Here is a 16,577-nt window from a genome sequence, read left to right as displayed (position 1 = left end):
TAGAATCATCATTGGAAAAAAAAAAAAAAAAAAAAAAAGAAGTAGAAAGAATACAGTTCCTAAGAAATAAGTGTTCCTTTCAAACTTCTTGCAATGATCAAATACCAACAACAGTCCAGGTGAGAAACACTTCAACTGTCAGCACACACCAAAAATAGACCACTTTTATCCACACAATAAAAATAATAAAAATAAGTAAACTTGACCAAACCAGCCAAGCTTATATGTTTTTAGGGTCAGAAAATACAAACAGATTCCTTCAGATGTCATCATCTTCCTTCAACTTTACTCAGGCTCTGGGTTCAACGTGGCAGCATTGCACCCCAACCCCCACAGCTGTCCTTCACGCTGTTGTCAGCTTGACCACCTCACCATGAATGTTTCTGTTAACAGCACATGAAGATAAAATGAACGTATTCCAAAACAGTAGCTCTGGAATGCATGAACTATCCATGGACTCGGGTGGGTACCAGTCCTGTTCAGTACACAATTCAAAACTATTCTTAGGAACACAAAGGAAATTTCGGTAAACTCTGTTCTTACCATTTTCTTGTACTAAACTGGGAATTAAGGCACAGGTGCTGAGGCTTTTATCTTTCTTTGTCACACGTGGGCTAGGTGCTAACAGCTGAAGATACTAGCTTAAAAGAACACATCCCATGTGTTCTCATTGTATTCAATAATGTCACACTACTCAAGCAGAATTAGATGCACTCTCTTACTGACACGGATCAGAAAACAACCTGTGTATAAAAAAATTATTTCAATACCAAATTACTTAACTGAGGCTTGATAGGTACAGAGGAGTAACAAATGTATTTCAAAGACTGATCTAACTTCCCTGTAGACATCTTGACATTTTATAAAGAGAGGCCTCATTCATGTAATCTGGAACAGACAGTAACAGCTGTCAGGGTAACGAAGAAGAGCAATTAACAGGAGATAGCCCAGCAAAAGGGCCTAACCCTCATGGTTCTCACATTGTAACTGTGCAGATGCTTTTTGGAGTAATGCTGAATGAATATCCTGAAGAAAAATAAAACCAAACCTAACTGCAATCTGTCACAATGTGAAAAGGAAGAGACTTTTAGACAAAGCTCAAGACAACAGAGAAACAGATGCTCTAGAAAATGACTTTCAAATATACAAAAGGAAAAACTGAATGATCATCCTTACCTCACGTACATGAAATAAGGCAGAACATACAGAACGGATAATATCCTACACCTCTTATGCACATAAAGCTCAGATAATCGCATACTTACAGATAGCTAGAAGTTGCCTATGTACCTTTTATTGTGTATTTTAATTAACTATTCAAATATCAGGCAGCAGCATTTACCCATGGCGCAGAAATAAAACAGACTATTTTTTTGTCCATAAATATACATAAATGGTTTTTAAAAAATGGTCTCATTACTATGTATAGTTACTTAACAGACTGGAAAGGCTCCCAAGGTTTAACAAACAGTCTGATTACATACCTCATAGACCACCACCACAGACTCTCCTGCGAGTTTAGCTCATAGTTAATTACTGTATACTCGTAATTAGCCATGTGCTAGCCTCGTTCTGTGTGGTAGCACATGGCTATTTATAATATTACAATCAGTTAAATGCTAGACTGCAGGACAGTAAGCAGAGACCCTGCAGGAGGGCAATGCTGATATGCAGGAGGTCTCTGATGGCGTATAAGTACACACAGAGTACCAGAAGCACTATATGGTGAGATTATGTTTGCAAAGGGTATCTTAAAATAGCACAACAAATGTGAGAGTTCCCACTTTACACTGTGTTGCTCATATGAAATACAGATGCAGTTTCCTTACGTCGGGGGGAAGAGTGTTCATGTATGCACACAGTCAAAACCACTGTGTACCTAACTGTTAACACTGGCACAAGATGAATCCGTGCAGGGGCTGTGGCTGCTTCCATCTCAAGCCAAGAAGAGTCCCACAAAACATTTGCAAAGGGCACAGCTCGATTTTTCTTTCCTCTCCTTCATTTTACAATCACGGCTCTCATGCCACTGCAAAGTACAGAAATACTGAAACAAAGCAGTGTGGTGGGATACACAGTGTTGGTCATTACTTGTGACTATAGTGCCTACAGAACACCGCAAATAACTTACCTCACGTTGTCCAGAATTTCCTAATTTCATCTAGGCACAGCAGTTATAGTCTTATCATCCACCTGAATCACAGATTTCATCCAATTTGTTGCTGAGTGCCACAACCTTAACCAACGTAGCTTTGTAAATGTTAATACGGCATGATAACAGAAAGAGCTGTTAGAACAGAAACTGTGCTTTCCTACAACTACAAGCACAATTGCATGCAGTCAGACAAAGAAAGGTGTCGATTCTACTTGCCAGTTCAAATGTGCTTGTTACAGATTTAGCAGTTAATTTGTGGCAGTCACATGTGGAATACGGTGAAATATTTTCAATAGCTCTCACAGAACCAGTTTTGTTGACAAAGTTTACACTGTGGAAAAGAAAACAGCACTGATTTGGTAGTTAGCAAAATATCCCCGCTCCTGTCCACAGCTGGTGTCTTTGCCACTGCTGCATATTTTGAGGATATATTTGTTTTGGCAACGTGAAAAAAGTATTTCAGAAGTTCTTGGGTTGCTAGCATTATGCTTTCGCTTTGTTTCAGTGGGTACCTAATCAGAAATACCACAACCCGATGTTACAAGCTACCAATAAAAAAACCTGAAAAAACTCTGACCCCACTGAGGTCAGCCAACAGCTGTTAAATCCAATGGCTGACAAAAGCATCACTCAGAGCATCTAACAACTGAAAGTAATCCAAGTTGCAGCTTTACAGTTACTAAAACCAGAATGTAAACAAATAAACAAGAAATAACATCTGCTGTTTAGTACACAATTACACATATATCCTACATATGGAGAATATTAATGCAAATATTTAAAGGCAAGCAAAAAAACATGGCTTCTTAGCCTCCCTCCCCAGCACTTCCTTCCATTCAGTGTTTCCCCAAGAACTGAAACATTCGGTGCTTTAAGTGTCTGATGATGCATCATCACTTCCTTGACACACTCTTTTCCAAGCAATGTTTATGAATATTTTTTCCTACATTCCTCTTCTAGGTAGACTTACAAATGTAGCTTTATTACATGAATTACACATACATGTCCATCTGCCTCGCCTGTGAAATCATCTTCCACAGGACACAAGTAAACTGCGTTTTGAAAGAAAATTGTGCTTAACTGTCAGAGCGTTTTGCTGACACCTATGAATGCCTCCAAGTGAAGGACACTCAGTACTGGCAGGAAATTTCACTGTATTGCTTACACACCTCTCTGTGAAACCTTTGTGATTCACCAAAGCTAAAGTTTTGCATTCCACAGCAACAGAAGCTCCCGTTTGCCTTTCAAAGTTAATTACTCTGAGCTGGAAGAGGCATGATACATCCTTTAACCCTAGGCAGAAAAGCTACACATGGTCTGCTCTTACAGCACTCTCAAACAGGAGCTCAGGCCTCTAATATTCTAAACGTGGTGCACAAACTGTTTTCTGGCAAGATTCTGCTCTAGCCCATCTGCTATTTTGATGTAGAGCCCACTAAGAAGGTATGATGCCAGTTTCAGTAGGTTACAGGTGCCAATGACAGCTGTAGAGTGCCCTCCATAAGGCAACAAGTGCCACATGTTTCAACCACAGTTTTTACTTTTTACATATAATCCTATTCTGAAATACCTCCTTCACTGGGAAAAAAAAAAAATTAATAAACCTGCTTTCTTCCCTTTTTAGTTTTACTTAGCATGTCAGGGTCTTGGTATCTGATCTGAATTCCTGCAAAGTGGACAAATAAAGAGCAAAACAACAGCTCCCAAATCACCATGCATATGGAAACAAGGAAACAAAAGTGTCAGAACACTAAAGCACAATAGTAATTACTAAATAGTAATAGTAAAAGAGCTCTTGCAACACCAGCAAGAACTTGGAGAAGCAAGAGAATTTCCTCTAACAGATGGAGCAATCTGAGCTTGTAACAAGTACCAGCCCTAGGTAACTGCTAAGTAACAAAAAGAGGCCAACTGTATGTTCTAACTTGCCTATAGGGTGAAAAGCTATCAGTGTACATACAGCAAGTAGATTGCATAAAGTTTAATATTACTGACTAGACAACAATACTTTCCTGAGGTGGCATTTATCTGGCAATGACTTTTTCACACTAAGGTTCACACCTGCAGGTACAATGAGTGCTTTGCTGAAAAGCACTTTCACACCTGAAGTTTGAGAAAGATCCATCCCTAGTCAGTCGCCTGCTAGTGCTTTTAATTACAGCTTTTTTTGCTATTAATATTCTTCTTTCCATTGAATTGAAACTGTATTTCCATTGAATTGAAAAAGATAATCCTGAACATATACAGTTAGATATTATTGCTACTGCATTGTTAATTTATTTGCTGCAGTATAGTAAATAATTTTGGAGAAGTTAATTTAAGCAATTATGTACCTCATCTCTCTAGAACCAATCACTGAAGTCTGCTTCCTAACTCAAACCAAGGAATGAACACTAACATAGAATATGGATAATGGCAATCAATGCTTCTGGTCCCTGGCACATTATACCCCCTAGCAAGGGTGTACAAATTAGCCATGGAAATTTCTTTTTCTGAAATAGAAAAAACCTTTATTTCAGCCCATTCAGTCTATTTCTCAGAACACCAGGTCTCAAAGTGTCAACAGCACAGCAAACCATGGTCCAAACTCAAAGTCAGAAGAGGCCACAATGACTACAGCTCTCTCTGACATTGGTACTAAAATACATTCATCCATTCAACCACTGTTTAGTGCACAGGCAGGTTTTTTTGGTTGGTTGGTTAGGTTTTTTTTGCCTCCTCTTGGAAAATGGAGAGAAAAAAGAAAAAAAATGGAGAAGAAAAAATAGCTAGGCAAGTGACAGATCTCCAAGGAGGACAAGAGCATCACTGACTGCTGCATTATCACTTTCCTGAGCTTCTTATATCCTAACAACACCTGCAAATATAGCAGTCAAACAGCAATATACAAACACCTGCTACAAAGGCAGTCATGAAAAATGGTTTCAAAACTTTTTTACCTATCATTTATAAAGTTCTATTGCAATATACAGCTATAATACAGATAGATCACATTTACCACATAGCAAGTAAAATACACAATCTAACAAAATATAAGTACATGCATCAAGAACTACCTGCTTTTGTTAGAAAGAAGTCTGAAAGCAGGTAATGCTGCGTACACCAGGTTTTACTGCAACAATGGAGTCTTAGCAAAACACTGTGTGACCTTTCTGAATTCAAATTTTCCATCCAAATTGTGCATTAATAGAGTCCTTGCAGCAGGACTACAGAATGATTTATATAAAGACCGCTGTTAATTACTGACTGCAATCAGTAAGATAAATGAGAGGATGTAAGGCTCTCAGTAGCACCCTCCTCAACTCTAGCTTCATTTTTGTATGTTCTGCCATGGTGCTCCACAGGGCTACAACCTATTTGTGAGACCAACAATATGTCATGTCCTCCCCTGGTTACTCTCCATTCTGTTCCTGTCTTATCAAAGGGGTAATGGTTCTGTCTGAGGTATCGGATGGCAAATCAGCACCAGGAACAAAAACCAGCATGTCAGAGCATAGGTAGGTCCAGTGTATGATCCGTACTGCTTTTGCTGGGACAAAAGCAATGGTTGAAAGAATATCTCTAGACAGTTCCTAGTGCTTCTGGCAGCAGAGGAAAGGCAGCTCTTTGGGAGCATTAGGAGGAATCAGTATTTGCCAGCCTCCTCCTATTTATCCTGGTTAAAATAAAAATGCAAAAGAAATCCAAGGGAAGGAACAAGTCAACAGAGAAACAAGATGGTGCACAGACAGGAAAGAGCAACTAGAAAAAACAGTGAAAATGTTCACAATGCAGAACAAAACTTGCAGCTACTGGAAACTGTCACCTACATAATTAGAAGCCCTGCTCCTAAAGAGACTCCCAGCATTGTAGGGCTCCAGGTTAGTGAATGGCTTTCAGCAGCTTTGATTCAGTGAACCTTCCAAGGAATGCATCTCCAGTAAACACGTTTTGCAGAGATCGTGTAAAATATCTCAAGTACATTGGTGTAGATTAATGGAGTATGGAGTACCCTTAATGGCAAATTAAGCTATAACAACGCACATCAAAATCTTTACACCACTACAGTAAAAATACTTGTTAGAAGATACAGCCAGAAAAGTTAACCTTTACTTTTATAGAAGGGCCGTGCTGCTCATATCTGGCAAGGAATCAAATCCGACTCCATTTTCCTGTCTTACCCACCTCTCCACAGCTCTTCCTGCATTAGCTTCTCACTGAAATTTTAGTGGCCACTCTCACATTTTGCTGCATACGTATTAGAAACTAGGCTGAAAAGCACAGAGAAAGAAGTTGGCTCAGCACCAAGAATCTGTGTATCATCATCACTCTCCTTGCCATTCAGACTCTCTTCTGTAGGGATGTGGTACACATTACTAAATATGAACATGCATCTAGGATAAGGATGTGGACAAACAAGAAAATTTCACTCAGTGTCAATACGAGGATATATTTTGCCCATTACCTCTTTTAATTGTAAGATAAGGTATAAGGGGAACAAAGCCTTCAGTTCAGTCCTACATGTAACATTCACTGTCATCCTAAGAGAAAAAATTAAATGAACACACCATTACAAGTGGCAGCTGTAATTCTTCAGCTATGGTGTCACTTATGACAAGACATCTAATTGCAATACCAAGGGTTCCAGGCTGTATTCTCATTCTCAGCAAATCCACTGACTGCTTCCTGTTCCAGTCCAGTGGGACTCAAACTGCAACACCACAAGACATGAAATCATCTCAGCAGTCTGAACAATCAGGCAAATAACTGATAAAATCTTTAAGATACCAACTGAATTCCATGTGCTATACCACACACAAGGTCCACTGCAATTTGACTGTAAATGGCAGCTACATTTTGACTCAGGAACATTTTCTGTCTGGCCTGAATTACACCCACAGCTACAGCCTTACTTTCTGCACTGCATCTGCACACCCTCCTCTGTGAGAGCCTTCTAAAAGCTTGTCTGCCATTCCTTTGGATCCTGACCCCCACTTGACATCCCTGTACCCTCTCCCACGATTCATCCTTGAATGGCAATATCCAGAAGTAATGTAATTTTACTTCTTAGCTCCCGCCAAGCTCTGTTTTCTTATGGTAACATTTTTCATATTTTCTCTAGGTACAGCAACTCTCAAATGTGAACAACCAGCAGTATAAAGAAGGTCATAAAAAGCTATCATACACATCAGAAGAAAAAGAATGTAAATATTCTTAGCATGCTGGCCTTTGACTCCTCTAACCGCAGATAGCTGAAACTCTTATCATCCCCACTGGTTCAGTTTGCAGAGCCATTAGGTACATGTGAACTGCATCATTTCCAGAAGAAATGAAACTACAGAAGCCCACCAGATATACTCAAACTCTTAACATGAACATAAGGATTCACAAGTTTCTTCCTCAAATCACACACTTCGGAAATTCTGCACAGCAGAGCACACCAAAACTAGTCCAAAAAAAGAAAAAAAACAAAAAAACAACAAAAACCTTAAATATAGGGCAGATGTAGGCCATGGCCAGCAGCTATTGCCAGTTACTCATATAATTGTTACAACAAACCACCGATGAACAAACACAGCCTTAATTTTCTAATTTTATCAAAGTTTTTCCAGTGACTGTTTACTTTGTTGGAAAGCAGAAGCAGTGGCTTTTTTCCTTTTTTCTTAATTTTTTTTTTATTTACACTGAAATCTCAGTGCCTATACATGGCTTCAGTCCCACCCTCTCTCCAATATACGAATAAATATGAAAAAAAATAAATTTCCACACAAACCTGAAGTCCAGATGTGCAAGAAAAACTGTCCACTCCCCTTCAATTTACAGCCACACATTACTAGCTGGAAGTATAACTATAGGCAAACAACACCTGACCACATATGGGATCACCACATCATGGAACAAAAGATGGGCCTTTAGTTGACATTCTGCTGAGATTAGCCATAACAGACAAGAGGAGGAAAAAAAAAAGAAGGAAAGGAAGAACAGTTGGTGCAAGTGTTCCCAAACAGTTGGAAACAGACAAGCACAGTGAGTTAACCAGTCACAACAAAGATCATAGTAAGTCTGCTACTGAAAGAATAGTGGCATGCAAGTTCCTCATTTATGACTGCAAACACGACAAGAGGAAACACACTAATCCTTATAAAGAAAATGCATCTCTTTATGCAGTAGGTGCCTGATCCCACAGTCTGACACTGATGGACAACTCCTTTTAGGTCTGCAGGGCACTGCTAGACTCAGTGTGGTTTCACAGAGGTGAAGAAGAATCTTTGTGCAGAACATCTTTTGCTTTACTAAAGAAAAAAAAAAAAAAACCATCTTTTGCTTTACTTCAGAAGATGAGTGACCGGAACTGCACACATGCAGTAGAAAGAAGAAGAAAAAAACAAAACTTATAACGCTGCCTTTGAAAACAGGATTTGTTCTTTCCTACAGATCAGCAATAGCTGCCTGCATATGCGCAGTGACTCAGAATGCTTTACAAAGTGCCTCACAATGACTCATTCCTTGCCACACTCACACCAAGTGAAAGTTTCTTCTGAAGAAAGTACAGAAACATAATAAGTACAGAATAAATACAGAAATAAATGAAGACTGGCAATTACACCTCCTGCGGTTTATGCCTCTGATTCACGTGAGAACATCAAGACAAAACTCACACGTCGCCCTTATCATTACTGTGGGTTTTACCTCAATTTTACCTCAATACCACCGCATTTTACCTAAGTAGATCAGGCCAAACCCGCCCTGGCCGATCTGGCTGCCCAGCCTCCACGTTTTTCCCTCGGTGTCCTTTAGGATCATGTCTCTCGGCAGAGGAACAGGCAGCTTGCCCCTGCCACGCTCCTTGGGCGGCATCGCACCCTGAGGGGATGAAAGGAAAGTAAAAAAAAGTTGACTTTCCTCCGAAAAAAGCGAGATCCTTTGCCGGCCGGGCCCGAGGAAGGCGCCCAGCACTCCGCGGCCGTCGGGGAGGCGCCGAGCCCCGCCGGCCGCACACCCACCCTCAGCCGGCCGCCAACGTCCTCGCCGCCGACACCCCCCGACCCCCTGAGCGGCCGCGGCCTCCCCCCGCCTCCGCTCACCAACTTCCCGACAAGGAACTTCCCGCAGGCCTCTCTTGGGCGGCACACCGCTTTCCTGGGGGAAACCCCGGGGCGGGGACTGGGCGGGACAACCACGGCCGGGCCGCGCGCTCTGCCCGCCCGCTGCTTCTCTTCCCGCCGTTCCCGCCCTATGGCCGCTGTTCCCGCCCTGGGATCTGCGCTCAGCGCGCGCCGTGCCGTTCCCACAGAACCACAGAACCGCAGAATGGCCGGGGTTGGAAGGGACCTCAAGGATCACCAAGCTCCAACCCCCTGCCGCATGCAGGGCCACCAACCTCCACATTTCATACCTGCCTAGGGCCCAATCCAACCTGGCCTTGAACACTTCCAGGGACAGGGCATCCACAGCCTCTCTGGGCAGCTGTTCCAGCACCTCACCACTCTCATAGCAAAGAACTTCCCCCTGACATCCAACCTCAGTCTTTGCATTTTATCACTGATCTATACACCCAGGCATACCTTGGATCTCATCTTCAGACTGTTTTAGAAAATAAAGGGCACTAATCACTTCACTGTTGAGCTGCTCTTCTCTCCGGATGGACCTTCACAATCTCCATGCAATTGCTAAAACGTTTTACCAACAGATCAAGGCCCTGCTGGGGCGGGGGGGATGATTCCAAGAGAATAAGCAAAATCCAGATCGTCTTCTGTGTCTACACTTCGCAAGTAACAGATCATGACTGCAAAGCATGCATCAGCATCAGTCAGCATCAGTAGAGGAGAAGATAAAAGTAAGGACTTTTAAAATAAAACATAGTAAGGACCTTACAGCAAAAAGAGCTTTTTTCATTGCTGGTAGCGTGTACCACATTAATGTTTTTGAAGACTTAGTCAGGTTATATATGTAACATTCAAGTGACTCATGCAGCAGAAATACAGCATAGGTGGTAGACTTAGACCCCACAAAGCTGTAAAAAAGTTGTCTTGCACTACTTAAAAGAAGTTCTAGGTTGACAACGATCTAGGTTTTCATCCAGAGGCAAGACTGTCTGAAATCTTTCCTGTCTTTACTGATTGTTTTACAAGCTGTAAAATTCAACACGGTATGAATAAAGTATATTCTCTACAAGTCAGAGGAGAGAGATCCCAGAAACAAGAAGCATTTGTTTTTGCATCAACTCTGCCCTTGTGGGGTCCATCTGCAGTACTACATCCCCCAGCACAAGAAGGATGTGGAGCTGTCAGCGCAGGTCCAGAGAAGGGCCATAAAGCGATCAAAGGTTTACAGCACCTCTCCTATGAAGAAAGGTTGAAGGAGTTGGGCTTATTCAGCCTAAATAAGTGTATAACCAAGATGTTATAATCACAATATAATTGTGTATAATCAATAGATAGCAAAATGTTATAATCACAATATAATCAAGAGAGTAAGGCAAAGCAAACAAGGATCACAAAAGAGAATAAGTGGAAGAGCTTACCCTTAGGTTGAGCTCACCAGAAGATACCAAAAGAGGGGATCCCCAGAAGAGATCCTTCCCCTCTGGTAGCCAGCTCTTAAATAGGTCCAGGAGGGGGGGGAGCCAGGCTCCACCCCTTCCGGCAGCACAGGTGAATTGCCTTCACCTGTGCTCCTCTGGCTGACTCAAGGCTCACCTCAGGTGATTAATTAGAGGTTCAGGCCGTGACTCAGCAGTTCCCATACAATAAGGCTAAAAAAAACAAAACAGAACAAAAACACACAAGACTTAAACATTTAAGCTTTCATCATCGTTTGGAGAGTTAAAAACCTTCAGAAATAAATGCATGGAAATACAATAGAAATTACGATTATCGTAAAGATTTACTGCAAAAAGTTCTTGAGTAGTTCAAGCTACTTCTGAGGAGTGTTTGTTATCTAAATCAAGGTGCTTATTAATAAAGAACCACAGCAAATAGAAAATAAAAAAAGCCGACACCAATTCTGCCGGTAAATTGCCTGCTCCAGAAATAAGCATACGTATATAACCAATTAAAAAGCAACAAACTTCACTAAATTTACTTGAGGAAAAAAAAAGAGCAGATTAGGAAGAAACTGTAGGTCATCTTCACCCTAAAAATAGAGCATTGCTGTGTTTTGTGGGAAGGACTGAGAAAACCTCACTTATTATCAGCCAGCAAGCCTCTCAAGAAACATGAGCTCGTTAGTCAGGTTAAAGCCTCAATTTCCCTTTCACAGTAGCTTCAAATTAGCAGTTTGAGAACTGTGATGGAAGAGGATATAAATGCCTAAAATATTTATTTATTTGTGTTTTCTCTGGTGTGGTGGTTTGTCATTTTTTTTTTTGTTTTTGTTTTTGCTGTTGATCATTCATTTTTTGTTCTTTTATTTCTTGCAGAAACACCGATTATGATGGAAGCTATTTCCCTTCAAGGTAAGACAGCCAACATTATTGCTAAGTTCAAGAATCCTTACAAGAGAAAAATATGTATGCTAATAAGAATAAAAATATACAAATCCTGCCAGCACACAACTGAGCATGACCTCAGTTGCATACCTTATGCCTAGACAGAAACAGTTTTTTTTCCACTGAGTAGTTTTCTGGGTTATTGTTGTTTTTTTTTATTTTTTTTAGCTGGGTAAAAGGAGAACTATAAGGCTTACTGATCGAGATGTAGTAATGTATGTAGTCTGCGTTAAAGGTAAGGGATAAGCATACCTTTTCCTCCTAGTGAGTATTTTACTACTGCTTATAATACTATTGTTCTAATGAACACATGCTCCCTAAAGATGTCAGCTTCTGAGACTCAAGACGTAGGCACTGAAAATCAAATTATTGTTATTTTACTTATTAATGGCACATTGCTGCCAACAGCTGAGAGCCACAGGCCCTTCTCATTAGGAATCAATCCTTTATGCAGCTTGGTGTGTGCAAACTCTGAGCAGTGTTTTACAAGTGGTGCAACAGGCTATTTGCACGTTGGTATAAATGGCTCCAATATTGACAGGCTTTTTTTTGAATTTGTATTTCTTGCAATATCTATCTTGCTATGTGAAATATGAGCAAATCCTAGCTTCTCTGCAGAATCAATGCAGCTATGATTACCACTGTTCTCTTGAAAAAGAAAACAGTGGTGCTATGTTGCCTAAGATGGCTCATCTGTAAGGTGACTGTAGCCATCTAGTTTCCAGCAGAAGTCCTTTCAGTTTGTGAAACAAGGTTAGTTCCCTAAGTAACTCTTGAATACCTGGTTTCACTATCTAGCTGTATATTCGGATGCACTGTGCTATTAAGTATCTGGCTTCTTGAATTTGTTGGTGCCTAGGAGCTGCTCTGGAAAGTGGAAGGTACAAACTGGAGTTTTGTCTTAGTTTTATCTAGAATTTGATTATTTTCTTCAGAGTGTCTGGTAGGATGCTATGTTTTGGTTGTAGGAGAAGAAAGTTGATAACATACCAATGTTTATAGTTTCTGCTAAGTAGCATTGTACAGAGCCAAGGCTATTTGCAGCGAAGGGCCCAAGGAGCTGGGAGGGAACAGAATTAGGACTAGCTGGGCATGGGTCAGGGGTGGTGAGCAATTCCTCGTGCATCACAGAATCACAGAATCACAGAATTGTAGGGGTTGGAAGGGACCTCCAGGGATCATCGTGTCCAACCCCCTTGTTACATACATATATTTATGTATATTTATTATAGTTATTATCCTTTCCTCTATCTTAGAACATAGTTTTATCTCAATCCATCCACAAGTTCTACTTCCCCCCCTCCCCCCCCAATTATCTCCCCCATCCCACTGGGAAGAGGGGAGCGAGCAAACAGTTGTGTGGTGCTCAGCACCTGCTTGGTTAAGCCACAAGTTTTATCCTGCTCTTTGTCTCTGAAGCATTGCACTACTCCTAACTCTCTTGACAGAGTAAGTTTCAGAAGTTGATAAAAAGCATTGTGCTGTTAATATGAGTTAAGTGTTAAAAATGCAGTGAAATTATCAGAGAGCCAGAGCTTTCTTCAGGCATTTAACACAACAACAAACTTTTTATCCATGTTTGAAGACTGCCTGTTTATATCTTTGTTTTAAAGTATACCTATGTTTTAGCATTATTTTCTCATTTCTAAACTTTAATATTATAACTTCAGTTACACAGGATCTTGCAGCCTCACATACACAAATCTTAGATTTTTTGAGTTAGGTGAGCAATTTCTAACTTCTCTCACTGTTGCACTGTGACACTTCTGTGGTACTTAGCACTGCCATTTTAGTATTTCCACTGTTAATTGTCCCCCTCCAATCCAGATGCCTTTGTTTAATGTATCATGCCTAAATTTACAGTAGAGATGTAACATCTCTGTATTAAAACCGTAAACAAGAAATCACTTTTCCCAATTACTACAGAGAAATCCACTTGTTTGTGCATCAGCACAGATTTCTGTGTACCTGTGCTAATTCAATTGTTATTGTTCTTGCTTCCTATTTCTTAGAACTTTTAGAGTAATTACTTTCTGCGGTATCAGGGGATCTCCAACATCTAGGGGGCATGTTGCTCAACTCAGTCACTGTCTGGGTGCACCGACTCCCATTTTAAAGACTCTTGACACTATTTTGTGTGACTGGCCCCATGATTGAGATCACGTAATTACAATAATTAGGAAGCTCACCTCAGGATATTATCAGAGCAGCCCACCCAAAACCTAAGTCCATATGGTTTGAAATAGCTAATGAGTCAGTTAATGTGCTATGTCCAGGAGTAATGGACGCTCAATATGGATGGCATGAAGACATAATTTACCAACTTCCTGACCGATTAAGGTTTTGTATGTAGACAATTCTTGTATTTTGTATCTCGCGATAAGTTCAAGGTATTAAAGCTTTTATGTGTTAAACAGAGCAGAAGAAACAGGTGAGACCTTTATAAAACAGGCAAGAAATTAGGCCTCTCTCTAAAGAAAATGCAAAAAAAAAAAAAAAAAAAAAAAAAAAAAAAAAAAGGAGATCTTAAAACATTTATCTTAAAAATAAATCTACAAACAAATTATTTGAAATGCTCTATTAAAATACAGGAGATGTCAATGGCAATACGTGACATTTGCTTTAATGCCAAGTAGCCTAAATGAATGACTGACTGACTCCTACACTGCCCTTTGCCAGGCCAGCAAAGATAGTCCTAGAGGGGTTGTTTTAGCCTCTATGACTTATCTGCCAGTTCCTACTGCTTTAACTAAAAAGATAAGTAGAACATGGGTGCATATCCTATCTCTTTTTGTACGTCAGGGATTTTACTTCTCATACCTTTAAAAGGAAATTACTTACAAGCATTGAAAATAAATGGTCTTTAGCCACACTTATTTAATTCAAAAATATGCTAGGACTTAATGTTTCTTATTGTTGTGGGGGTGGATTGTATTTTCAGAAGAGAGCAAAATATCAAGTGGCTAAACTAAAGGAGATCAGAAATGATTTTCCTTATGGGAGTAATTCTAGTAATCCTAATCCTGGCTCTGCTGCTGATGTTAAAGGAATAATTTCATACCTGTCTCACTTTTTCCATGGTGAAGCAATCCAGTTGGCTTGTTTTAAGAGTTACTATGTACATACTATTGCTACTGCTGCTATGATGGGAAACATTTTCCCTACATTATGCATGATGTATTAGAATCGGTTTTCCAACATGGGCAGCTCAAATATATGTTCTTCTTTCTCTTGTTGTTTCCCCTCCAACAGCAGGTGCAGGTGGAACACACAAAAAACGCACAAAGCTAGTGACCACAGGAAATAAGTATGTTCTTATCCACCTACACTCTTGTACATCTTGTCCAAGGCACAAAGACTGGCACAAACAGCAAGAAAGGCTGTTTAATTCCTGTGATCTCTGTTACTTATTCTTTGAAAAGATCTGATGTCTATTTAGAGATGAAAATGAAGGAATTGCAGGAATAGTAGCACTAGGAGCTTGGCAATGCACTTAGGAAGAAAGGTGCATGCACTAATCTGGTCTTTCAATTTCTGAGCTTTATCTACCTAAAGCTGTTTGGGAAAGGAAACTCATCCATCACAGCACCCATTATTCACCTATCAGTGCTACTTTATATATATAAACTTAATTATTATGATGTGATATATTAAATACGACTCATTTTACTGCAAGATTGATTTTTTTATTATTTTTTTCCCCTGACCTAAGAATAAATATTGATCCTCATAATCTGAAAACGTAGTGCAAAGGTCATTATATTAATGGCATATTAATAGAAAATAGCCCTGACCATGCAATATTAATATATTTGCATTGTTATTTCTCAGATCACATCCCAAATGAAAAAGGCAGGGTGCCGATACCTTCTTCCCCAGGAGAAATTAGGAAGCTGTTGCATTTTAATGACTGTTCTGACTGCTTTCAATATGGTTAAAAAAATAATAATAATAATTAAATAGTGGTGAAGTGGCGAATGGACTGCATAATAAATCCAACATAGTGATGCATCCCTTTTCCAGCATGCCCAGAATGCTGGAATGGAATGGTTAGTCCTTACCTGATAATGCTCCACCATCCACTGCCATGCAGTCAGTTCCATGCAGAGAATCATAGTTGGGAAAGGAGACAGATAAGCTAATTTGGCAGCTTTGGTTAATAGCTGCTCTATTGTCCTCTGCTTTCTGCAATGGTTTCCTTTGCAGCTGACTTTGAAAGCAGTTAGCTTATTCTATTTAGCCTTTGCTTAGAGCGTGTGCTATTTTTATTTATTTGTGTTTATAGCAATCTTGTAAATGTAGGTCCAGAAATGCTGCTCTAATGCTTGGCTGAAGCGGAAAAGCCCTGTTGTTTTTAAATGTTTCCTGCAGAGTAAGCATATATGATTTTATGACAGGGAGGGATAGGAGGGTGGAAGTTGAAATAACCTTTAAATAATGCTGCATAGTTTCCAGAGGTCCTGAGAAAACGGTGCCCACTTACATAGAGGAGGAATACTTGTATGTCTTTTATAAACACTACTTTTATGAGCGGTCTTTCAGTTTAATGCATGTTTTGAATATTTCGTGTCAGGTGATATAAGTCAAGAAGGAAGATTACAACTTCCATTCCACAGTTCACAGACAGCAAAGAAAATAAATGTCTAGAATGACATATTACGATACAGAAAATAAGTTAAGAAAGGAGAGAAAGTAGTTTGAGCAACTGAAAATTTGGCAGTGCGACTTAAACAGCCTGCAGCTTTGCAGAAAACTTTGAAAGAAAGAATAACAAAGGTTTGTGAGGATAAATGCAAAACAGGAAAAAATGCAGCTACCTTGATCTGTTTCTTTGCTAAGATAACAAATGTGCTAGGCAAGAGAAGTATGGTACATCCAATTCATAGGGATTTCTGATTCAACAGGACTTCAGCAAGGCATTTAGTACAGAACCACATGGGAAATGATTAATTA

General features: G+C 39.9%; 1 protein-coding gene across 8 annotated transcripts in view; it reads right to left on the bottom strand.

The window, feature by feature from the left end:
• Positions 1 to 10,697, bottom strand: part of VRK2 (VRK serine/threonine kinase 2) — a 45,625-nt gene extending 34,928 nt beyond the window's left edge. Inside the window, exons 1-3 of one of the 8 annotated variants that reach the window (XM_048935015.1) lie at positions 10,659 to 10,697; positions 9,700 to 9,920; positions 8,857 to 8,998 (exon numbers count right to left, since the gene is read on the bottom strand). In XM_048935015.1, coding sequence (XP_048790972.1) covers positions 8,857 to 8,998; positions 9,700 to 9,711 — 154 coding nt within the window. In that variant the 5' untranslated portion in view covers positions 9,712 to 9,920; positions 10,659 to 10,697. Of the gene's footprint in view, positions 1 to 543; positions 8,813 to 8,835; positions 8,999 to 9,138; positions 9,397 to 9,699; positions 10,039 to 10,658 lie in introns of those variants that run through there. The other 7 variants (XM_048935018.1, XM_048935017.1, XM_048935013.1 and 4 more) reach the window with 7 other exon arrangements.
• Positions 10,698 to 16,577: the final 5,880 nt, after the last annotated feature.

This window comes from Lagopus muta, chromosome 2, assembly GCF_023343835.1.
Source record: "Lagopus muta isolate bLagMut1 chromosome 2, bLagMut1 primary, whole genome shotgun sequence".
Classification (NCBI taxonomy): domain Eukaryota; kingdom Metazoa; phylum Chordata; class Aves; order Galliformes; family Phasianidae; genus Lagopus; species Lagopus muta.
Note: the sequence above shows the minus strand (reverse complement) of the source record. Positions and strands in the feature narration are given on the sequence as shown.